Genomic DNA, 26,082 nt, shown 5'->3' with positions numbered 1-26,082 from the left:
TTTGAAGGTTTAGGGTTTTAGGGTTTAGGGTTGATGTTTTAGGGTTTAGATTTGAAGGTTTGGAGTTTAGTGTTTAGAGTTGATGTTTCGGGGTTTAGGTTTTAGAGTTGATGTTTCATGGTTTAGGGTTTAGAGTTGATGATTTAGGGTTTAGAGTTGATGTTTTAAGTTTAGATTTAGGGTTTAGGGTTTACGTTTAGTGTTTACATTTAGAGTTTAGAGTTGATGTTTTAGGGTTTAGATTTGATGGTTTAGGGTTTAGGATTTAGAGTTGATGTTTTGGAGTTTAGGGTTTAGGGTTGATGTTTTATGGTTTAGGGTTTAGAGTTGATGTTTTAAGTTTAGATTAGTTAACCATATGTTTTTTTTGTCAAAGTTAGTCAAAATGTTATAAATGTCTTTCACCCTTCATTAAAGATGAGGGTAAAAGTGGTTAGTATAAACATGAAAAATGCTACTTTAAAAATGGTATTTTTGGCAATTTTCTAATCCGGGTTTTAAACCGAACCAGACTCAGTTTCTTCAACAAGTCACGGTCGGCCCGGTTCGACCGACCGGTCCGGTCCGATTTCCAAAACATTGTTTATGAGAGTAACTATCGCTTTTAAATATTGGTGATTATTGTTTCCTATAATTAGTATAAGAATACCTACTAAATGAAAATTATAAACTAATTACTCAAGACTTTTAAGATATAAATATGGAGTGATAATTGAGTAATTATGCTATTAATGATCGTTAAGTGTTAGGATTTAGAGTTGATTACTCTCTAGGCTACTTTTGACTTTTCTTTACACTCAGAGCCACTTCTTACATGTGAGACACTTTGTTGTGGGCCAGCAATAAACTGTGGACAACTTTGCCCTTAATAGACATTCAATGCATGGACGGATGATACGTGAACGAGTGATACGTGGACGGGTGATACGTGGACGAAGATGAATGTAAAAATTCCAGAAGCTTCATCAGAGCAAGCTCCACAATAGTTGAACTTGAGGACACAACTCCAACAGCAATGTTTGTCTGTGGACGGGGGCGAGAAGATTTTGATTATGTTGTGGATATGTAGTATGCTGAATTTTGAATTTTAATCATAATTCCATGCTTATATTCTACATGTAGTTATCTATGTTTTTCAAACATCCACATATCATTCATCCATAATACAATCATTGAATACCTGTACAAGTATAGATTTTAAAATATAACAAAAAATATATCAAAGTAGATATCAAATTATAGAGAATAAAAAAATATAATTTATTATATCAACAAAATTTGCTATATGTATTTTTAATTAAAAATAAACAAAAAACAAAATATTAAGAAGTAGAGTAAACAATAATAAAGAAACACACTTTATCTTTCATCTTGTCTAAGAAAGATCTCATTTTTCTTTTCATTTAAGGCAAATATGTATATTCTTTCTGTAGGTCTCATGAGAAAGTGTCTTGCAAGTGCATTGTGGCTTTGGATGTAATTGAAAAGTGATAAAGTGCCTCTTGATGTAAGAAATTCTATGATTTATACGTGTAAGTAAATGATGTAATATATCTGAAATAATGTGAATTATAAAACTTGTTTTCACAAATAAACTCTTTTTTATTTTTGGATAGGTCGAAGGAATGAAAACATGAGTCGCACATCCGGGAAAGGTAAACGAACCTCTGGGACACTTGTCCTTTCACCAAATTGCATATCCACACGCGCAAATAAATCAAGTGATAATATTGTTCGATAACGCGGGTAAGGCGTCCGATTAAGCGAGAACTGAAATGGACTTTTCAAGGGTCCAAGGTTCAAATCAAAGTAGTATTTTAGATAATTCATTTCTAAGTGTTTCAATTCAAAGAGAATTCAGGTTCATACTTAAGCTAAGTGCATTCAATGTAATGAAGTGATTTGATCAGGCTAACAAGATTCTAACACAATTAACTAGCAAATTTCTAGGAAATGGATAAAGGATGAATCATGGCTGTAGAAAATTGATTTCAGATGACTAAGATTTAATCTAAAATAACAAAGTTTCAATCTACACATTTCTCTAAGTCTAGATAACAATTCTAAGCAAGTTCTTTGTCAAGACAAAAGTTCATTTACTCTCATTGATCAAACATCAAATTCCTTTGGTTTGTGTCAATCAAGCAATCATTAAGAACAGATCATTCAACTTTCTAAACTCCCCTAAGATCAAATGCCTTTGGTAGGGTAAGCTAAGAGCATGTTGAGTTGGCTTAGACATTTCATCGAACACCTCTCGGGCAATGAAATGTCTAGATTTCTAATCTAAAATGACCAACTCTAGATTAGCATTAAGATCACTCAATCAAGCAAGGAAACATATTAATCTACTCTAAACATTCTAAATCATCACTTAATCATCCTAATCATCCTAACCCATGAATCCAAAGATGACTACTCACTAATCATTTTGATCACACTTAGACCCATGATAGATGAAAGCATAATCAAAATAGAAGAAGAGATAATCACAAGTAAACAAGAGAATGTAAGTACTAATTGCATAAACTCCAAAGATCCCAAAGGTTTCAGTGTTTTACAATGGATAAAAGGATGTCATTTCTTAATCAAGACAAAGACTATTTGTACTAGGAGGTTAAAAACACGAAATCACTTTAGGTTAAGTGACTGCAGCGACCTTGTTTAAAACCGCTAGGAGCAACCGCTAGTAAGGGGAGTGTAGCGGCCTTCATCCTGGTTGATTTTGCTAAATGAATGTGAGAGTTGGTTGATTTGTTTGTTTGTGGATCCATGATAATGAGTGTAGAGATCAAAGGAGTTAAGATAGGCCTAGAGAAGTTAGAGTTGGAAAAAGTTATTGCTCTAGCTATTTGATATGATTATGCAAGGATATCATGTTGAAGGCTAAGAAGAGTTTGTTTTGGTGATGAGTCCCCACCTTCAAACCTCTTCCTCTTGATTATTTTTGAAAGTTTACTTGTGGACAAGTAAAGGACAAGTTTGGGGGAGTTGATATCAACTGATTTTCATAGCTTTAACCCTACCATTTCTCTTGTTTTGGGTTCATCTTGCATACAATTAAGTGCATTTAGTGTCCATGCATCTGCATTTGCATTGTGGAACCTTTGGAGCAGGTATTCAGGTGAAATGGAGCAAAATGGAGAGATTGTCGTCGCAGGAATGTACTAGCGGCCTGGCTAGCGGTCTCTGCCAAGACAGCTAAAACAACAGCTCCACAGCGGCCACCTCTAGCGGCCTCTACCTTGGCCGCTGGAGAAAGACGGAGAAAACCCAAGGAAACTCCAATAAATTCCATTTAATCCAGGGCACAGCGGTCAGAATCAGCGGCCAAACCCACACCGCGAGAGTCAGAAGAATCTAGCGGTTTCTCCTAGCGGGCCCTACCTAGGCCGCTAGACATGTTCTGAAGACGAAAAAGAAGCTCCCAGTGGCGACTATAGCGACCACAATCTCTCCATTTTGCTCCATTTCACCTGAATACCTGCTCCAAAGGTTCCACAATGCAAATGCAGATGCAGGGACACTAAATGCACTTAATTGTATGCAAGATGAACCCAAAACAAGAGAAATGATAGGGTTAAAGCTATGAAAATCAGTTGATATCAAGAACATCCGTAATTTTTATATTATTTAAAGAGAGACTTACACAGAAAGACACTTTCTGTCTTCTCTTTTCATTTAAAGACACATTGTGTCTTCGACACACTTTGTGTGTACTTTGTATGGATAGGTGTCCCTTTCTAGACAAAAATAACCTTGCTTTTGTGTAAGTAGAAGGATATTGTTTCTAAGAAATCAACCCTAAGCTAACTAAAATTTTGATGGAATGGTTCTTAGTTGGGGAGAAAGAGAAATACGATTTTTTATATAATTATTATTCTTCATTCACCTTCATTTGTATTTGCTTGTTTTCAAAAGTTAAAGATATATAAATCAACTTTATTTAATACCATAAATTATAACTTTTTATTTTCTACATTTTAACATCCATTTTAATATACAATTTCTATATTTTAATTTTCTTACGGAAACATATAGACAAGAAAGACGTAAATGGAAACACATGGATGAAGAAGGCGTGGACAGAGAAACATAGAAATAACAACATGAACTCGAAAAATATAGATTTGAAAATTCATGGATGGAAACTCGTTCAAGTTTGAGTTTTCAGATTTTCTTAAGATCTTTTAGATTTTTGGCTAGTTCAAGCATAAAGACAAATGAGAACAAGCGAAACGTGGATGTAGATACATGGATGTGCCTTAAGAAATAGATGTGTACAAGCGATTTGTGAACTTAGTGGATGAGCTAGGTGGAGTATATGAAGTACAATGGATGGTGTTATTCAAATGATAATGCAAAAATACAAGTTCAATAACTTTTACTATGAAAAGCACAAAAGTTCTTGTGGACAGACGATTGTGGACGGATTATGAATACATGTTCAATCTTCATCTTCCCTCCCACATATTGAGAAATAAAGATTCAAGAGACTATTCAATTCAAAAAATTTAGTATAGCTCCTATCGAAATCATTATTGTCTCCATCTTTAAATAATTTTACAGTTAGTTAAGCTGGAAACAACAAAAAACGTCAAAACATTACGTAAGCTGATAGTAACCACGTGGACAAGTTCTTGTGGATGGATACTTATGGATGGATCATATATACATGTTTGTAAGTACGAGGTTTGAATGGACAGTTGCCGTCCACACCGATCACATCCACACATCCTCTGTCCACATCACGAGAGCTCGATGTCACGTCGTCCTCTCCACACTGGAGCTCGGACCTGTTCACCATCGTCGTCCCTACCTATCCTCCTGCTTCTTCCTCCCTCTCCCAAGACATTCTCCACTGAAACTGCGGCGTCGACGACATATGCTTTTTGACAAATGCCAAGACATTCTCCCTGTCCCTTTTCGATTCATCTCGGATCCACTAAAGCTTTTCACGGTGACTATAGGTGCATATGAGCTCTGTTTGAGGCGTGGTTGGTGGCTACGGCTTCGCTTCGTTGAGAGGAACACGGTTATGGTTTCAGAATTTTGATACGATCAACGAGCTGAGACATTGAGTCAAAATTCTATCGAAATGAGAAGCTTCTCACGATGATTACAAATGTGTATGAGCTCTGTTTGATGCGTGGTTGGGAGCTACGGCTTCGTTTCATCGAGAGGAACACAGTGGTGGTCTCGGATTTTTGATACAATCAACGAGTTGAGAGATCAAGTCGAAAAAGATGAAATTAGGGAAAATAAATATGAAAATCTAAAGTGGAGATAGGAGAGAGAATATACATGTTTGTATTTTAATTTTTTTTTGTCTGATTGTGTGGACAGTAACTGTTGAGATTAGTTAAGAGAGTTATGAATTGTGTGGACAGTAACTGTTGACCAATTACGCATCGACTACTTGTGCGAAATTTCATTAGTATTTGTTTGTTTCTTCGTTAATTTTGTCTGATCCGTGGTGATTATTTCGGAGAATAATGGATGACCCATGACTTTTTTTTTTGCCAAGGAAAAAAAAAAAAATATATATATATATATATATATATATAATCAATACACGTTATCAATGACCCATGACTTGATTCCGTCACGATTTCAATACCCAGGTTTCTGATTTTTTTCTTTCTTGCGATTGTTTTATTATCATAAAATCTATACGCACTTATACAAACAAGAACCACTCTGTGTACGTATGCTTTTCTGTTACTCGATTTCTCAAAAACAATTCTATCTCTCTCACATGAGAGTTTTTGGATTGTAGCAAAACCTGTACTTATAACATATTATAAATATATAATCAATACACGTTATCAAATTTTCAATTAACAACATTCAATTCAAACAAAAAAATTCAATTAAAGCATTAGCCCATCAAAAAAATTAAAACCCTTATTTTTTTGTAAAACCTATTTTTTGTAACATTTTTTGTAAAACCCTTTAAATATTTTGTTTTGGTAACTTTCTCGGAAATTTCTCAATTCGGAAACCAGACTTCTGGTGTTTTATTTCTCCGTGCAATTAATATGAGACATGAGTTACTTCAATTCACATGCACCATACCTCTGCTTTAATAATTACAACATCTTTTCAGATTTTTTAAATGCAAATTATAGACCTTTTAGTTTTAGAAATTGTACTATGAGAAGTCTTTTTTAATAGTTAAATGACCTTTCATTATCCTAAACTTTTTCATCTCCCCCAAATCCTCTACTGTTTTATATTCTAAAAAGACCCCAAGTCATCTTCCTATATTTCTCTGCATTTTAAATTTTACTCCAATTGAGCTTCAGATTTGACTCAGTTGCTTTAAACACGTGATCATTTCTCTAATTACGTTGATAACTGTAGAGGTTTGAAAGCAAAGTCCAGAATGTAAACATTACTATATAATGTACGTATATACCATTGATAGTATTGGACTTGAATTGTCAATTGTTTGGATTTGGTTTGTTTCTATAAATAGTATGCGTCTTTTCTTCTGTTTTATATATTCTTCTCTTTCAACACTGCTTGGTTCTTTTAAATTTAGAGAAAATTACTAGAATGTATAAGAAAAGTTGGTTTATTACTAGAGTGTTATACATTTTTTAAAAATTACTAGAGTGTTTGGATACTCCTAGTAAATGACAATAAGGGCTTTTGGTTAGTTTTTTTTAATTGAAATTATTTTTAAACATTAAATCCACATCACTAATTAAGTATCCACATCAGTAATAGAGAACAATCAACCATCTCTTTAATTACATAACGTTGAAAAAAAACACAACAACACAACACAACTTCATCGAAGAACTAAAGGAACCCTAACCGTCTCTTCCCTGAAATCGTCATCGACATTGTGTTTACTCCGTCTTCCTCGAACTAACTCTCTGTCTTGTCTTCTCCGATATCGTCTTCCCCGAAATCGTCGTCTCCGATCGTTTTTATGAAATATTTTTCGCTGTAATCTCCCGAAATCATCTTTTCTGCTGCGTTTTTCGAGTTTGTGGATGAGTTTTAATTTATGTTGTGCCTGAGTTACTTTTCTTTTACGACTGGTTTATATATGCAGTTTCGTTTATATATGCAGTTGTGGCTGAGTTACTTTCCGCCAATCTCCGAAAATCTAGCTATAAGAAGTGTGCATTCCGAGGAGAAAAGACAAATACATTCCAAAAAATACCCAGATCGACAATTGTGGGATGTATTTAATTAAGTTTGTATGTGATTTCATACCCATATTTGGATAATCTAATTTTTTTTCAGATTTGAGTGAGAGAAAATTGAACAAAAAGAAAATGAAGGAGATGTAAAGAAGTGACAGATTCAGCAGAGACGATACAGAGGAGTTCACTGAAGCTTGGATACATGGAAGAATACCGAAATGGTGCAGAAAACTTGTATTTTTGGTTTTCTATGTAAAAAACATAACTCACCCATGTATTGTGTGTTTGATTTATGCTATGTTTACACTACTCAGCCGTGTCGTTTATATATATATCAGCCGTGTCGTTTACATAACTCAGCCATACCTCAAACATACCCTAAAATCAAAAAATGTTTAGGTAACTCAGCCGTATCGTTTAGATAACTCAGTCGTATCGTTTATATAAATCAGCAATACCTCAAACATACCTTAAAATCAGAAAACTGAATTCAAGTACTTTAAGAAGTTATATTGAACATCATCTTATCAATATCAAGTGAATATAAATCAACTGAATGTGTATAGTTTCTTAAACTTCAAGTTGAGACTTTAACTTGATCTTGAGATATATGTTCTCTTACAATCACTTATACAATTCTGACTTACAAGACTCTAACTTTAATCTTTTCTTAAATATAAACCTCAAATCATAAACTATAGAATTATAAAGTTATAAAAATTTTAAGTTTATCTTTGAACATTAAATCCAATATTTTTATTATTATTTAAAGTTTAAGGTTTAGGTTTAAAGTTTAGGTTTATAGTTTTGAGTTAAACTCAAATTTTAATCATTTAATAAAAAAATCTTTAATTTAAAATTTTTGATTTAAACATGTAACTACATTTTTAAGTTTTAAGCAATTTTTAAAACAAATTGAAAAGAACTAAAATTACAAATTATATTGATTTTAGTCTAAGGGTTCAATATTTTCAATATAAAATTATAATATTTTATAATGTATTAAAATTTAAACTACAAATATTAAATATAAAATGATAAAGTTAAATATTTTCAAAAAATTATCTCAAACCATATCTATTTCGAACCTTTAACCCTAAACCTTGAACCACATGCTTTGACCTATACCATAAAACATTAAACTTCAAACTTCTTAAAAAATTTAATTAATCATCTACCATAAATTCTAACTACAAATGTTAAAACTCTAATATTTTTGTTATTTAAAAATATAATCTTAAATCTTAAATCGAAACCCAAAACACTATATACCAAACTCTAAACTCACTTAGTTATATACCCTAAACTTTAAACTTCATATTTAAACCATACATCAAAAAATCAACATATAATCATAAAATCCAAGTTTTAAAATTTAAAGCTTTATCAAAAATACACTTTAATATAAAATATAATTTTAACCATCAAAATTAAAACACTAACCATTGATTGTTTTAATCTAAGGGTTACAAATCCATCTAATGGTTATCTTCTAACTTCTTTCTCATTGGTTAGATTTTTTAGTACAAGGATTACAATTCTTGACCATTGATTAGTTTTGATCTAATGGTTTAAAATGCATTTTTTTTTTCACTTTCTCTCTTCTATTTGACGTCTCCTTCTCCTCTTCTCTTTCTTTCGAGAGTTCTTTACAGTTCCAGATCTTCTTCATCTCTCTCACTTTCTGTCTTGTAAACAAGAGAGATTCATACATTATCATTCATTTCTTATGCCTTAGTATATTTGGTTTGTAAATCTTAGAAGTGAGAGAAGAAAAAACGTCAAAGAAGAAAAGAAGATTGTCGGAGAAAAAGAAAAAGAGTTGAAGAAAACTGGTCTTCGCCGTCGTCACAGATATTGAGCTCGTCGCCATCTATACTTGCCAACGTCGTCCTTGTTTCTGTTTCTCAGATCCATTTTTGTCGGTCTCCATCTTCACCGTAGTCGCCACTACCACCGCTTGTCACCACACTGGTCACCTCTCTCTCTTTCAATCTCTCTTGCTCTTTCTCTGTGTTTTGAATTTGTTCTTGTTACTAGAAGAAGGTGGATAAGGCAGATGAGCTTGATGGTGGAGGAGATAACAAAACCGTTGTGTGGCTTGAAGACGTCGGAGCTCTCGTGGTAACGAGACTGCGGTGGCGAAGGAAGAAGACAATAATGACCTCCCGACTCTCGTGATATGGAAGAAACACGCAGTGGTTTAGTTAGGCCTAGATTTTGTCGACACGGCTGCAAGCTTTATTGTTTCTAGGTTATAGATTAGGGTTGGTTTATAATTAAAATCAGCCGTAAGGTATGCATAACTCAGCTGTAAGTGTGCATAATTCAGCCGTAACGTATCTGAATTGTATAAGCCAGTCGCAACGTTCCTATAACTCAGTCGTTAAGTGTAATATATTTCGCGACGTTTCGTATTTTGGGCGGGAAAAAAATATTTTGGGCGGGAAAAAATCATTCCTTCAACTCTGAACACAATATTAAAACTTTAATATTTTCTTAAATTTAAACCTCAGACCCTAAACTATAGAACTATAAAGTTATAAAAATTATAAAGTTTATCTTTTGAACACAATATTAAAACTTTAATCTTTTCTTAAATTTGAACCTTAAGCCCAAAACTATAGAACTATAAAGTTATAAAAATTATAAACTCAGTCGTAACGTATGCATAAGTCAGCCGTAATTTGATTATAACTTAGCCGTAACGTATGCATAACTCAGTTGTAAAGTATGCATAACTCAGCTGTAACGTATCTGAATGGTATAAGCCAGCTGTCCTATACCTCAGTCGTCAAGTGTAATTTGTTTCGCGACGTTTCGTATTTTGGGCGGGAACAAACTCATTCCTTCAACTCTGAACACAATATTAAAACTTTAATATTTTCTTAAATTTGAACCTCAAACCCTAAACTATAGAATTATAAAGTTATAAAAATTAATCATTTGAAAACAATATTAAAACTTAAATCTTTTCTTAAATTTGAACTTCAAACCCTAAAACTATAAAGTTATAAAAATATAAACTCAACCGTAACGTATGCATAACTCAGCCGTAACGTAAGGATAATTCAGCCATAACGTATGTGTTGGAGACTTAATGTATGAACTAAAGTTATCATATTCAGATGACGCACCATCTGAGTCATCAAACATATAAACTCATCTTTCAAATTCATCATCTTCTTCGTCTTCTCTCATTTTCTTATTTTTTTTGTTCAACTCTCTTCTTTTCTTACAATTTACGGGACTTAGCTTCTTCATCTCTCTTTTTTAGTCTTTTTTCTTCTGCAAGACGACGAATCCAATGAGAGAGGAGAGGAAGCTTCTTCTTTAACCGACCATCATCGAAAACGACGACGACTGTAGTAGATCTGTCTCAGATTTTCAATTTTAAAAAATCTATGTTTTCAAACCCAGTTGCGGAAACAATAATTACCAGAACCATAAGATCTCAGAGAAAGATAAATAATAAGTTGAAGAAGATAGATAAAGAAGATGAAGAATGAAGAATATCATAGACCATTATTTTATTGTTGTAACATTAGTAATGACATGGCAAATCCGAATTGATGACATGGCGGATGACATGGAAAATCGATTAGTCAGCTGCCAAACGAATATATAACTCAGCCTAAATAAATTAGCCCTCATGTACAATGCAAGTCAGCTGAAACATGGATACTATTTCAATAATTAATCTTTCGCTAATAAATCAGCTGTAATTAGGATGAAAAATCTTAAGTCAGCCATATCGTCAAATAAATCAGCCGTCAAACAAATGATATTCTAATAATTAATCTTTCGCTAATAAGTCAGCCGTAAATAAGCTGAGTTTACTATTAATCCATCCAACAACGGCTGATTACATATAACTCAGCCATAACAACATCTCATAAGTCGGCTGTAAATTCAATAACTCAGCCAGTCAATGTTCATTAACTCAGCCGTAAAAACATAACTCAGTCGTGTCTTAACTACAACTCAGCCAAATTTTACAGAATTCAAACCGCCGATGTATAAGTCAGCCGGAACTTGTGTACGTAAGTCAGCCGTTGTCCCATAAATCAGCCAGATTTCTGTAAATCAGCCGTAACTAACGGCTGATTTATGTTCTTAAGTCAGATGTTTTCTCTTAAGTCAACCGCGTTGTTTAATTCAGCCGCAACGTAGCAATAACTCAGCCGTAACGACGTATATAGCTCTTTACGGCCGACTTAATGAAAACACAGAACCAAATTCCTACGTGGCGCCGGATTTTTGATTACGTGGCATTAAAAAGTAATGGCATTTTTGTAAATACATTTTTTCTCATAACATAAAAAAAACATGCTTGGTATTTAAAAAATAACAGTAATAAAAAAAAAAATTTATGGTTCTAATCAATTGTGGTAAAATACTATATATTTGAGTAAACTTCCCTTAAATTTATTGTCTCAACTTCTCTTGAGCTGTTGCTTTCAAACAACATCAAAACTTTGACCAAAATCCTTTTCCTTAACTTACTTCTTTTTTTTTTGGACAACTCTTTTCCTTAACTTACATTTACTGCTTTCCACAGTCTTTCTTTTTTATATAAGTAGTAATTTAAAATTCATTTTCACTATTACCCATAACAATTATTGGTGCAAATCCAAAATTTAATTATAAGACTTATGAAATGTTATTTATCTTACCATGTGTGCTTCAGGGAAGTAGAGGAATTTTTTTCAGTAATTATAATTTTGCCTCCATTAGTTTTTATTCTACCAGTGAAGCCCTTGGTTTGTGAATTGTCAGGTTAGACGATACGTATACCACGACGTCGTTCGACTGAATGATCTTGAGAAGCTCATAGATTGTTCATATATTCAGGTGAATTATCCACTCTGAATTTCATTTTAAAGCTGAAGAAGTTTGTTACAAATTAATTGAAAAACTTTTATGTTCAGCCATATACAATTAATGGTGCCAAAGTGATATTCATAAACCAAAGACCACAATCAAGAGTTAAGGTCTCTTCAAATGTTTGCTTCACCTGTGATAGAATCCTCCGAGAACCATTCAACTTCTGTTCCCTCTCTTGCAAGGTAATTGCAATTAATGAATATATTTCTTTTCGAATGATTTTAGTTTTGAATGTTTGAACCCTAGCATCTCCAACGGTTAGATTCATTTTTTTCTTCAAAATTGAAATTCTTCAAAAAAAATGAAACAACATGCTCTCCAACGGTTTGCTTCATATTTTTCTTCAAAAAGAATATTCTAAGTATATTATATCACCGCTTTATATTTTTCCAATTTCCTAATTTTACCCATATATTTTATTGTAACATGAATTGGACCTAATTGCTATTTATTATAAGTTAAAAATTAATTTATGATACAATTATTACACATAACATAAATAAATAAATAAATAATTTTAAATTTTATAAGGATATACTAAATACATATATGTCTGAAGTGATTAACAAAAGTAATTTAAAACACAAAATGGCTTATTTTATTCTAAATTATTCTATATCAAACATAAAATTTTCAGGAATCAATAATTTTATTTTCTTCGTTATTAACATTCAATTAGATAAAAGTAATAATCTAAATTTTGAAATTAATTGGATGAAATTAACACTTTTAACTTATTGAAGTACAAAACAAAAATAAATAAAAATTAAGGATTAGTTTGTAAATAAAAAAAGTTCATTTTCAAAAAATAAAAACAAGAAGAAATACTGTTCAGTTTTTCAAAATTTGAAGAAATGAAAAAAAAACATGAAGTACCATTGGAGTAAAAAGTAAAGCAAAAAATAGAAAATAAAACACCATTGGAGATGTTCTAAGATCATCTCCAATGTAAAACTCCATGTTTTCCTCCAAAATGGAGTAAAAGTGAATATGAAGTAAAAATACTTCAATCCTACTTCATTCCCTACTCTATAATGGAGTGATGAACAAACAAAAAATAGATTACTCCATTTATGGAGTAAACTTCATTATGAAGTGAGATGTAGAATTGAATTGGAGCATTTTTTTACTGTATATTCACTTTTACTCCATTGTAGAGAAAAAAATGGAGCGGAGATGGAGATGTCCAAAACAACTTCGAACTTTTAATTTGTACCAGTTATAACTTATAATATATTCCTGACTAGTTAAAAATTATGGAATTTTAGTTATAAGTAGTTGGCATAGTTGACGCATTAATTCATGAGCTCACTTGTTTGTTGTTTTATTCTAACAAATTTTTTAAATAATATTAGAACTGAACAATTGCTTCAACTTTTAACCAGATGCCATATAGTTTTTTTAACAAATTATTTCTCTAAAGATGAAAAAAAAACATTGGAAAACAGCTATCTTTCATTCTTTATAATCATGTTATATCTTCCGTTGGATTATGCGTCATATGTTTAATTCTATTCCCTGTTCGAAAACGCGGCCGCCTAGGCGCTGTTCAGAGGTTGACCGCAGCGATTATGCCCAAATCGGTGTAGTCAGGCGTTGACCAGGGTTGACCCGCGTAAGACCGCCTAATTCCCACCTAATCCCGTGTTAACCACCTAAGTTTTTTTTTCGTCCGTGTAAATTAAAACAATTATTTTTTACTCATTATTGACAGATTTTTTTGTAATTATTCATTACTAAATAATTATAATTAGCTATCAAAATAAATACATACATACTACATTTAGAGATTTTTTTCGTATCAAACCCACCATTTACGAATCAAAAAGAGACAGTTTAAAATTATATATACAAAATTATATAATTATGTCTAAGAACTTGTATCATCATGTTTAAAATTAGCTAAATATATTATAAATATATTAAATTGTATTTTAAACTACGCTCCGCGTAATCCCTGAGTACTCTCCGATTTTTCGGTAACTCGCTAGGCCCGGAGTTACCGCCCGACTAGCGCCTAGCGTAGTTTCGAACATGGATTTTATTAAACACATGTGAAAGTACAAAGTAGGCTTTTTTTTTTACGGAGTAGGCACTTTCCTAGGTGTATGAACTATCATGTCCAATATAAGACTTATCTCTTCTTATGATATCTTATTACTCATGAAAACATCATATGTGTAGGTGGATTACTTAGTATGTCAAGGATATGATTTATCATGTATTCTCTATAGAATTGATGAATCGGATTTCACGTTTTCAAGTTTGCGAATGAACGGACACGATCAGCTCAGAGAGATATCAACAATGGAGGACGAGACAGACGATATTGTGGTAATCTCTGATCGATCGGAGGAAGGCAACAATAGTAATAAGAAGGAGAAAAGGAAGAAGAAGAAAGAGAGCAATTACTTGCCTGGGATGGTTCTTTCAGTTGGTAGCAGAAGAAAAGGCGCTCCTCATAGGGCTCCTTTTTCATAAAACAAAAAATCATAGCCAAAATTTATTTTCGTAAATGTTTTAGCATAAACACATAAATTAAAAAAAAAATTACGTTCAATGAAATCACATGATTACAACAAAAAAGTAATTAAAAGTAGTTAATCTTTGTTATTTTACACAAATAAGACAAAAGTTACGCATTAAATTTTAATATTTAAATTAATTGTTTTAATAGTTTTGCATAGTAAGTTTCAAAACATCATACAAACTGAAACAAAAATTATTTTCTAAAACATCATAAAAAAGAAACGGAGTGAATATATTTATAAAATAAGCATTAATTTATATTTATAAATAATTATATATATATATATATATATATATATATCATGTTTTAGGTATTTCTTACAATGGGCTCGATAAGATCTGTTGTGAAATTAGAGAATAGAATCTGTGTATTCTTGTTTCTGTATATTAATCATAACATAAGGTGCCTTTATATATGGAAATTACAAAGAGAGAAAAAGAAACACAAATATGGAAAGACTAGAATATGGAAATCGTACAAATCATAAACAAATAAGGAAAATGGAAGCTAGGGTTTCCAGCTGCCGGCTCTCTCTAAGTATGGACCGGTTATGAACATCCACAATAATGATTTATAACACTACCCTTTGGATACCATAACTATACATAGATTGTAATACGCTTTAGATGTTGCCTCATTAAAACCTTACTAGGAAAACCCAATGGGACAAAACCATGGTGAAGGAAAAATAGTACAACACGTATTACTCCCCCTGTTCTAAACATCACTGAAGGTCTTTTAGCCTACGCATCCCAATCTGATGCGTGAGCTTCCTGAATGTGCAGGCCGGAAGTGATTTGGTGAATAGGTCGGCTGAGTTGTCACTGAAACGCACTTGGACCACTTGGACCTCGCCGGCTTTCTGCAACTCGTGAGTGAAGAAGAACTTGGGCAAAATGTGTTTCGTCATGTCTCCTTTGATGTAGCCGTCTTTTAGCTGAGCAATGCACGCTGCATTGTCCTCATACATCACGGTCGGTTCCTTGCCTTCGGACATCCCACAATCTGATCGGATATGTTGGGTCATTGACCTCAACCAGACACACTCGCGGCTGGCCTCGTGTATTTCCAATATTTCCGAGTGATTTGATGAAGTGGCCGCGATCGTCTGCTTCATGGAACGCCATGATATGGCCGTACCTCCATGTGTAAAGATATAACCTGTCTGTGATCGAGCATTGTGTGGATCTTATAGATAACCTGCATCAGCAAAACCAACTAAACCTTCTTTGTTTTGGTTAGTATAAAATAGACCCAAGTCTTTCATTCCTTGCAGGTAACGAAGAACATGTTTAATCCCGTTCCAGTGCCTTTGGGTCGGACAAGAGCTAAATCTAGACAATAGATTCACAGCAAAACATATATCAGGCCGTGTGTGACTTACGAAATACATTAAAGCTCCTATGGCACTGAGATATGGCACTTCGGGACCAAGGACATCTTCATCGTTCATCTTGGGACGGAAGGGATCAGTGTCCTAGCCGAGGGACCTCACGACCATGGGGCTGCTTAAAGGGTGAGACTCGGCCATAATAAATCTCTTGAGTACTTTTTCTGCATATGTCATTTGATGTACAAGGATTCCATCATTAATGTACTCAAGTTGTAATCCCAAATAGAATTTCGTTTTTCCAAGATCTTTCATCTCGAATTCTTTCTTAAGATATTCAACTGTTTGGGAAATCTCTCCAGAAGTTCCTAGGATATTCAGATCATCAACATACACTGCTATGATCACAAAACCCTTATTGTCGAATTTCTTTATGAATATGCAGGGACTGATCGGATCATTTCTATATCCCTCTTTCACTAGGTACTCACTTAGTCTATTGTACCACATTCGGCCTGATTGTTTCAATCCATAAAGTGATTTATTCAACTTTATACAGTGTTGTTCTCGAGTACTCGATTTCTTTTTCAACTCTATACCCTCTGGTACTTTCATATAAATCTCATTATCCAGTGACCCATATAAGTATGCAGTTACAACATCCATTAACCGCAAGTCTAATTTTTCTCTTATAGCCAGACTTATCAGGAATCTAAAAGTAGTAGCATCCACCACATGGGAGTATGTCTCCTCATAATCTATTCCTGGTCTTTGTGAGAATCCTTGTGCAACAAGCCGTGCTTTATATCTAACGACATTACCATGTTCGTTTCGCTTTCTCACAAAGACCCACTTATGGCCGACTAGTTTAACATCATAAGGTGTCCGGACTATTGGTCCAAAGACATCTCTCTTCTTTAAAGAGTTTAACTCCACGTTTATAGTTCTTTCAATTTGATCCAATTTGATCGTTGAGTGCACTCATAAATAGACGTGGGTTCATGATCCTCATTATCATCCATGATTTCAAGTGCTACATTGCATGCAAATATATCATCAATGTCGACATTCTTTCTGTTCCATTGTATCCCAGACAAGACATAGTTTATTGAGATCTCATTATTATCAGGACCTTCAGTACCTTGAATCTTGGCGTCCCAAGAATCAGTATTAGATACATCAGCGCCGGCCGCATCTAAGCATTCATGATCGGCCGCGATCGCTATTAGGGTTTTGGGATCGGCCACGGCTAAGTCCCAGGATTTAGGAACGGCCGCGGTCGTGTCTAGGGTTTTAACAACCTCGGTTACAATCTCTGAACCTTTCTTAGTTTTCCGAGGGTTTTTATCTTTGGAACCTATTGGTCTACCACGTTTGAAACGTTGTCTAGACTCTGTAGTAACTTGATTGTGTCCCTCTTGAACATCAATTCTTATTGGTGCATTAGCAGCTGGTATATATGACTTAGTCAATCTTTTCGGGTCATCAAAGGAATCTGGCAATTGATTAGCTAGCTTTTGTAAATGTATAATATTTTGGACTTCTAAATCACACTCTTGAATCCGAGGATCTTGCCAAGATAAAGATGTTTGATTCCATGTAATTTCTTTTACCAGTTTACTGCTATCTCCCCCTAATGTTGGATGTTCGGATTCATCAAAGTGACAATCCGCATACCTGGCCTTAAATAAATCACCCGTAGTTGGCTCAAGGTATTTTATAATCGTGGGAGAATCATATCCAACATATATCTTCATCCTCCTTTGAGGTCTCATCTTTGTTCTCTGTGGTGGTGCAATTGGCACATAGACGACACAACCAAATGTCTTAAGATTGGATATGTCTGGCTCATGACCCGTAAGCAATTGTAATGGGGAATATCTATGTTCACTAGACGGTCTTATACGAATCAGTTCGGCCGCGTGCAAGACCGCGTGTCCCCAAGCTGTGGCCGGAAGCTTAGACCTTATAAGCAATGGTCTAGCTATTAGCTGAATTCATTTTATGAATGATTCGGCCAAGCCGTTCTGTGTATGTACATGTGCCACAGAGTGTTCCACACTTACCCCCATAGACATACAATAATCATTAAACACTTGGGACGTGAACTCACCAACATTGGTCTCTATCATTCCGACCTTAGCATAGTAAAAGGCCAGTAGAGAGCGCATGTATAGACTTTAGGACTTTCTTATAGCCTTGGCCGATCTCTATGATCTGAAGGAACTCTTTGTTTCCTTAGCCCTTAGTCTCAATATGAAAGACATTCATTCGAATGTCTTTAAAGCTCAATAGGCTTCTCTTAGAGCTGGGTGAATACAATGCATCAGATATCTCTAGATGCGTACCCTTAGGCAACATGATATTAGCCTGGCCGTAGCCCTCTATGAGACTTTAGAGACTTTTATATCAAAAACTTTCATTCATTAATAAAATAATTTCAAAGCAATCAAAACATAGAAAACACAAAGCAAAGAACACAAAAACATAGATGTCGAATTCAACTTCATTCTTTTAAACAATCAGACGTTTCATACTCCATGAGATCGTCTTCTTCATGATTGAAATCATCTTCACCATCTTGATAAGTCATATGAGCTTCAGGATTCTTCCCTTTCAAACTCTCTTGGTAGAGGTCAACGAGATGTTTGGGAGTCCTACATGTCTTAGTCCAATGATTATCCATACCACATCTATGGCACACGGATTTGGTCGAGTTTTGTGGTTTAAATGATGTACCACGGCCTCGGCCATGACCACGACCTCCATAAGAGTTTCCTTGGCCACGGCCATATTAGTTTCGGCCTCGACCACCACGTCCATGCCATTTTCCACGACCACTGCCGTGTTGGCTATCACTCTGGACATGGTTCGACTCTTTCTTATCCTCTACGGCCGCATGTGCCTCAGGTAATGAGTTTGTTCCAGAAGGTCTCAATTCACTGTTTATCATCAACAGTTCATTGTTCTGCTCAGCGAGCAAGAGACAAGAGATCAGATTAGCATAAGTTGTGAAGCCTTTCTCTCGGTACTATTGTTGTAACAACACATTTCTTGTGTGGAATGTGGAAAAGGTTTTCTCAAGCATATCCTTATCCGTTATATCCTCACCACACAGTTTCAATTTAGAAACTATCTTAAATAGGACCGAGTTATACTCGTCCACGGACTTGAAGTCCTGGATTCTGAGATTCTTCCAATCATGCATAGCCTTTGGTAATAACACCGTTCTCTGGTGATCATATCTCGTTTTCAACTCTGTCCAAAGGTCTAGAGGATTCTCAATAGTCAAATACTGATTTTTGAGACTCTCAATAAGATGATGCTGTATAATTAATATAGCTCCATATCTATCTTTCTCACTTGCATTATTGCCCTCGGTGATACATTCACCGAGTCCCTTGGATTTCAGGATGATCTTAGCATCAAGTGTCCATTGCAAGTAATTATCTCCGGAGAGATTTAGGGCAGCAAAATCCAAGTTGTTGATTTTCGACATCTGGAATTATATGTTTCATTCTTAAGATTTATAATGTTCTTATGATGCATACAAGACAATCAGATATGCAAATTGGTCACACGACCAAACGGATATGATGCATTCAGTTCATACGATTATGCATGCATGATATGTTAACAAGCCGCACGGCCAAACAATCCGAACATTGATGATGCAAGACAAGCCGCACGGCCAATGGTATGAACAATTTTATCAAACAGTTTCTATATGATCTTAATGCAATCATTTATACATCTTAGCAAAACGGTTTCTAAGTGATCATGAAACATGAAACCTCAATCAAACAATCAATCAATGCACCAAGGGGTTTAGTTACTATCAACCTAACTATCATATTCAATTAGGGTTTCAAAATAAGCAGGCCGGTTAGGTTAAGTCTTTAAACAAGATGAGAACTTAATCAATCTAGGCGATTTCTATCTTAAGAGAACATTCAAATTGTTTCATCAATTCAATCATCCAAATTCAAGTATGAGATTAGCAATCCTAGCAATTGGTTCTATGTGATCATAATTTAAAACATTCAATCACATAAACAATCAAATTCGATTTCAAAATTATGGTTTGCATGGTATGCAATGCATATATGCGGCTAGGCTTTAGGATATTAGGGTTTCAATTTAGATCAAGCAATGAGATTCAAATTCAGGTTTTAGGGTTTGGATCTATTGCCTTAGGGTTTGGTTATTAGGTTTAGTGTTACCTTAACCTCAAGACGGGTTGAATGGACCTCCAACTGGAGAAGAGCCGTGAACGGATTGCTTGCTGATCGTCGCGAGCTGGAGCTGATCAGGTCGAGTATCGAGCTGAGATCGTCGGGTCGCGAACGGTATCGAGTTGCTATCAGGTCGCGTCGAACAGGCTGAGATCGTGTCTTGCGAACAGACTGAGGTTGCGAGCTGAGGACGGGCTGAGGTCGCGTGCTGAGGACGGGCTGAGGTCGCGTGCTGAGGACGGATCGCGAACGGGAACAGGCTGAGTATCGAGCTTAGGGTTCGTGATCGTCGGTAGGGTTTATCGCCGGGGAATTAGGGTTTTAGATCTCGGGATTTTAGCTTAGGGTTCTTAGAGTAAGCGTGCTGATAACGTGTTGTGAAACTAGAGAATAGAATCTGTGTATTCTTGTTTCTGTATATTAATGATAACATAAGGTGCCCTTATATATGAGAATTACAAAGAGAAAAAAGGAAACACAAATATGGAAAGACTGGAATATGGAAATAGTACAAATCATAAACAAATAAGGAAAAAGAAAACTAGGGTTTCCAGATGTCGTCTCTCTCTGAGTATGGACCGGTTATGAACCGGACCGGTTATGAACATCCACAATAATGATTTATAACAAGATCATCATTACTCTTTTATGAGTTTATCCCCTCCTAACTAAATGTGTTTTTTTTTTCCTTATCATTGGTTATGTTTCTCTTGTGCTAATGTAAAATCAGTTCTCGCGTTTATGTGTATATATATATTTTTTTTTTTGAACTGGCTATCATTATGTGTTTATATATTACTGGTCCCTTCATTAATAAATACTGTGTCTATCAGCATTCGGTACTTTTATAAAGTATATAGTGATTTTAAATTGGAGTATCAAAAAGTGGACTCGTCGTTAGTGTAATTTTCATTGGGAGATGGAACAAACGACGACAGGTTTTCACGGAGACAGCTGAAATGTCTCAGCTGCGTCATGAATTACACCAGCATCGTCTATTCTACTCCATGGATTCTACTTTACCATTTATTCTTTCTTTTTTTGCGGTCAATCCAGTTTTTGTTTTTTTATTAGCTATATATTGTATGTTCACTATGTTCTTTTTTTAACCAGCCACTAAATTTAGAAGATGTTATTGATTATATAAGTTGAAGTTAAATTTAGTAAATTTATAATATATTAATTTTTATAAAATTGCTCCATTTCAAATGATTTATTTTATGATGCGAGTTAGTCAAACTTTTAAATATGAGGCAGTGTATTTATGAAATCAGTTGACAACGAATCCTACAATACAAATTCATCGTTTATCATTGTGTACACAAGAGCCTACTGATTTAGTGCCCCCACAGTTATGGCTGGGCATGGATCGGATATCCAAATTTTTAAAGATGTTTATGATTTACTTGGTATATTACGGATATCCGAAAAACAAATATCTGAAAAATATATAGATATTTACGAATACTTATGGATATCTCATTTGTTTTGATTAATACAAATAATCTTAAAAATTTGATACAATTTTTTTTTTTAAATATTATTTTTGCATGACATACAAAATAAAAATTAAAAAGTAGTGAAACTACATATTTTGTAAATTTTTTAAACTTAGTTAACAATTATAATAACACAAAACTTTTTTAAAAAGTTATAATTGTCATAAAAAAAAATTCTTCTTTTTATGTGATACTTTTATATAAGTAATAATGTGAACATAATTTTTCAAATCATATGTTAGAATAATACTTATATAAACTTATACATTTAAAACTTTAAATATAATCAAGGTATACATGTATATATATTGTCGGATCGGAGCGGATATCCGCTTCCCAAAATTTTAATATTTGTGATTTGTTTCGATTTTAAAGGATATTGATTTTTAGTATTTGCTTTACTTTGAAAGTTTACGGATATACGAAATTTTTGGATCCAATCGAAATAAATAACAAATCGAATCAAATTTAACAGATAAAATGTCCGGCCCTACCCAACATGCAGTGGGTTAAACTCCCGAAGAAGGGATCCTAAGATAAAACTGCAAATAAAACAAACATATTAGTTTTTTGAACTTTAAACAAACATATACTTTAATTAAATACATCATATTTTAACCCATTAACTTGACTGTCAATACTACCATCAACTTGCTCAAAAAAAAAACTACCACCAACTATATCTTATCCCATCTGGTCTCAAACTCTAGGCTTTTGATATTCATGATTTTAAAGTTTTTAGCATCTAAATTTAAATCATTAGATCATTTTTGTGTACATTTAGATATCTACATTACATATATATGTTAGTTATATTATTATACTCATTGTTTTCATTATCTTTCTAAAATTATGTAACAAATCAATGTTTAAAAATAAATTTTCATGTGAAAACAAGATATAGGAGGTTTAAAAGTTAGAGATACTAAGATGGAGAAATGTATATATAACTTAAGAAGTTAAGGGTTTAGAGTTTTTATTTTAGGTTATAAACTCTATTCGTCATAAATAAGTTGTCAAAAATACACGGCTCGTCCCTATTTCTTCGTAACATAAAAAACACAGGTCGTCCCAAATTCGTCGTAAACCTTAAAAACACAGGTCGTCCCAAATTCGTCGTAACATAAAAACGCGGGTCGGCCCTAATTCGACGTAAACCTTAAAAACACATGTCATCCCTAATTCGCCGTAACATAAAACGCTGGTCGTCCTAATTCGTCGTAAACCCATAAACGCAAATCGTCCATAATTCATCGTAAACCCATAAACACTGGTCGTCCCTAATTCGTCGTAATATTACGACGACATTACGATGATTCCTGAATCTTATATATATTTGAACCCATCGAACCCATTTCAATTGCTCCTTGGTCTCTAACATTCTCTCTCTCCCTCTCTCTCTCTCTCTCTCTAATGTATGTTTTTTAGTTTAGCTTTATGTGGTTAGTTTAGGAATGAAATTAGATTAGATATGGAATTCATTTATGAATGAATTAGATTAGGTATGGAATTAGTTTAGAAATATAGTTTTTAATGTATTACAATTGTTCCATTTCACTAATTTTAATTTTTATGTTTTTAACAAATGCTGGTGGTAAGAAGACGATTATAACCACTTAGGGGCGACAGGCCGAACATCACACTTTGGAGCTCTTCGACGATCTTAACCTTTAGGAATTGTTTTTTGGTTTGTGTTTTGGACATTATAAATTTAATATATTAGATTTTTATTTAAGTTTTCTAAATTTAAATTTATAAAATGTTCAATTTTAAATTTAAATTTTATTTCCTAAATTATGAGTGATTGGTTATAAATATTACGACCAGTAAACATCGTTTTCGCAACTACAATTTATGACCGATGTACGACTACAGAAAAAATACGTACACTTACGTCATGTTTACGACGAACTAGTTTACGATTATCAATCCGTTACGATGAGCTACTAACGACGAATCGTGTTTTTGTCGTTAGTTCGTCGTAATTGGTAAGGAACAACGAATTAACGACCAAAATTGTGGTTGTTGTGGACGTGTTTTTTTGTAGTGATTGTATTTTGTTTACTTGTCATGAGTCTCATGTATTGAATTGATCATACATATTTGATCATACTCTGTTTTCTATAGAAGACTTCCCTCTATGTCTTTTAACTTTTCTTTGTTAACAAAAAAATTTCAAAAAAAATACCAGATAACACTTACACGTAATAAGGAGGTTCATTTTCCAATTGTTCAAACTGTGTCAGAAATTTGACTATTTCTAGAAGATTTACATGGAAATCTTTGGTCAGAAGACTTCCGGAAATATTCTGAACTATCGGTGGAAGTCTTGTGACTGCCGGTTTAAAGTATTCTCAGGTTACTTTTGCAATTAAAAAATAAAACTGTGTTTTATTCCAAGAATCTTGTCAAACCTTTGGTTAACACCAAAGTTTTAAAAACCGGACCAGTCACCGACTCGGCATTGTTACTGGATGACTGGTCAGACCGGTCCAACCGGGTTTTAAGTTTTTTCATTTAATATATATTTTAAATATATGTATATATGTAACAATGTGACAAAACTGAAAATACAGTGAGAAATATTTAAAGTAATTGTGACCACTATTGTATATATAACTAGTTAAAGTTAAAAAAAATTATAAACAATGTTTACTAATACTAAATCAACGTGTACGAGTACTAAATATATATCACGAAATGAAATAATATGAATGACCATCAATGTATGATGAAATATAGTATGTATGTGTAATGAAAAGGAAACACATGTGAAAAGAAAAATTTAAAAAGGAAAGAGACGATTTAGGTTTATATTTTTAAATTTCAAAAGTGTCAAGTATCTTCAAGAATATCAAGTCATATGGTTTAATGTGTCTTCTTAGATCATAAGATATACTTTTAACTTTCATGAAATTTGAAATTTCAAGCGGAAAATTAAAACTCAAATTTTAAGTGAAAATTAAAATTTGAGTTTAAATTCTCTGCTTAAATTTTCCGCTTATATTTTAATTTTGCTGCTTTAAATTTTTCGCTTTAAATTTAAGTCTTCCGAGAGATTTATGTAATGTTTGTAGTCTTCCAAAATATTTCCCAGAAAACTTGTAATAAAACTGTTATATGTTTGAATTTATGTAATGTTTGATCTTTGTAAATTTGACTAAGTTTTCTTGAGAAGTTTTCTCCATTAGTTGTAGTAAATTTGACTATTTTTCTGTTTTGCTATTGAAGTTGTACCAATAAATTTTCGCAAGATAAGATTGTAGACATGAAGATAATTACTAAATTTGTTTCATTAATTTCTCTTCAATTTTACAAAAAAATTCACAACTAAAAGAGTACACCTACAAATCACAAAACAAACCATAAACAAAACTATTATAGATCATTCCTCCACAGAGACAAGTTTAGACTCCACTTGACATGGAAGAAGACTCCGCCAGAAGACTTCCAGAAGATTTTCTGGAAGTCTTCTAGTGCATTAAATGTTATAAGACTTCCGAGAAGACTTCCCTAGAAGTCTTTCCAAGTGCATCACAGATATGAAAAACATGCATATCTAAAAGCATTTAAATGGTTTCAAAACATAGAAAAAAACAAAAATAACGTAAGAGCTTAAAACAATCAAAAAAGTTTTCATAAAGTAAGATCTTTAAACAACAAGAGGTTCCAAATTAAAAAAAAAAAAAAATTTCAAAACGGAACAAAAATTTAGGGTGGTTGTCCCTTCGGTATAAAACCAATTTTGTCTATTTTGTCTCCCTTTTACCCTTTTCATTTCTGAAACTTAATGAAATAAATAGTTTTATGAATAAAAAAAAAGACTAAAAATATAAAAAATTAATAAAACACCCATATACACAAACACATATTTTTTTTGTTGAAAAAACTTGGTAAATAAAAATCTTAAATTATGCTCTACTAAAAGTATAATTCGTCATCTACGGAAAATGGGTTAGTAGAAAATAAATTTCAGAGTAAACAAGTCCACCTACTTTTTTTAGAACGAACAATCAAATTTTAATTAAAATTCTAAATATGGGGAATGTGAATTCTACTAATTGTAAAGATATCTACTTTTCTCTCGAATGCAATTTCTACTTTTATGAGATATTTAAAAATTTCGGGAATGCCAAATCTAAATACAACACGTACGTCTACGTGAGGTAGAAATTGCATTCAAGATTTTCGTCATTGTTCTACTCATTGTAGAAGGTACTTTCTACGGATAAGAAAATCTGTTTTTCGAAAATTAAGGAAGTTTTAGTTAAGAAAATATTCTAACTTCCTAAAATGTGTTTTGATCGATTTTCTTTGCTAATATATATTAAAAAAAAAATATTTTGCCTTTTCTTCTTCATCAATCTATGACTTCTCCATAGTTTGTCTTGTGATTTTCACAAACTCTTGTTCTATGATCCATATCTATACAACATAT

General features: G+C 33.3%; 1 protein-coding gene across 1 annotated transcript; it reads left to right on the top strand.

Annotated features, from left to right (window-relative positions):
* Nucleotides 1–4,660: 4,660 nt before the first annotated feature.
* LOC106362946 (protein RGF1 INDUCIBLE TRANSCRIPTION FACTOR 1-like) lies at nucleotides 4,661–14,541 on the top strand. Its single transcript, XM_013802767.2, has 5 exons — nucleotides 4,661–5,041; nucleotides 9,204–9,287; nucleotides 11,943–12,017; nucleotides 12,095–12,232; nucleotides 14,235–14,541. The coding sequence occupies exons 1-5, from the start codon at nucleotides 4,661–4,663 to the stop codon at nucleotides 14,529–14,531; spliced, it is 975 nt and encodes a 324-aa protein (XP_013658221.1). The 3' UTR covers nucleotides 14,532–14,541.
* Nucleotides 14,542–26,082: the final 11,541 nt, after the last annotated feature.

The sequence above is a fragment of the Brassica napus genome, chromosome C5 (genome assembly GCF_020379485.1).
Source record: "Brassica napus cultivar Da-Ae chromosome C5, Da-Ae, whole genome shotgun sequence".
In the NCBI taxonomy this organism is placed as follows: Eukaryota; Viridiplantae; Streptophyta; class Magnoliopsida; order Brassicales; family Brassicaceae; genus Brassica; species Brassica napus.
The sequence above is the reverse complement of the archived record's forward strand: the minus strand, read 5'-3'. Positions and strand labels throughout refer to the sequence as shown.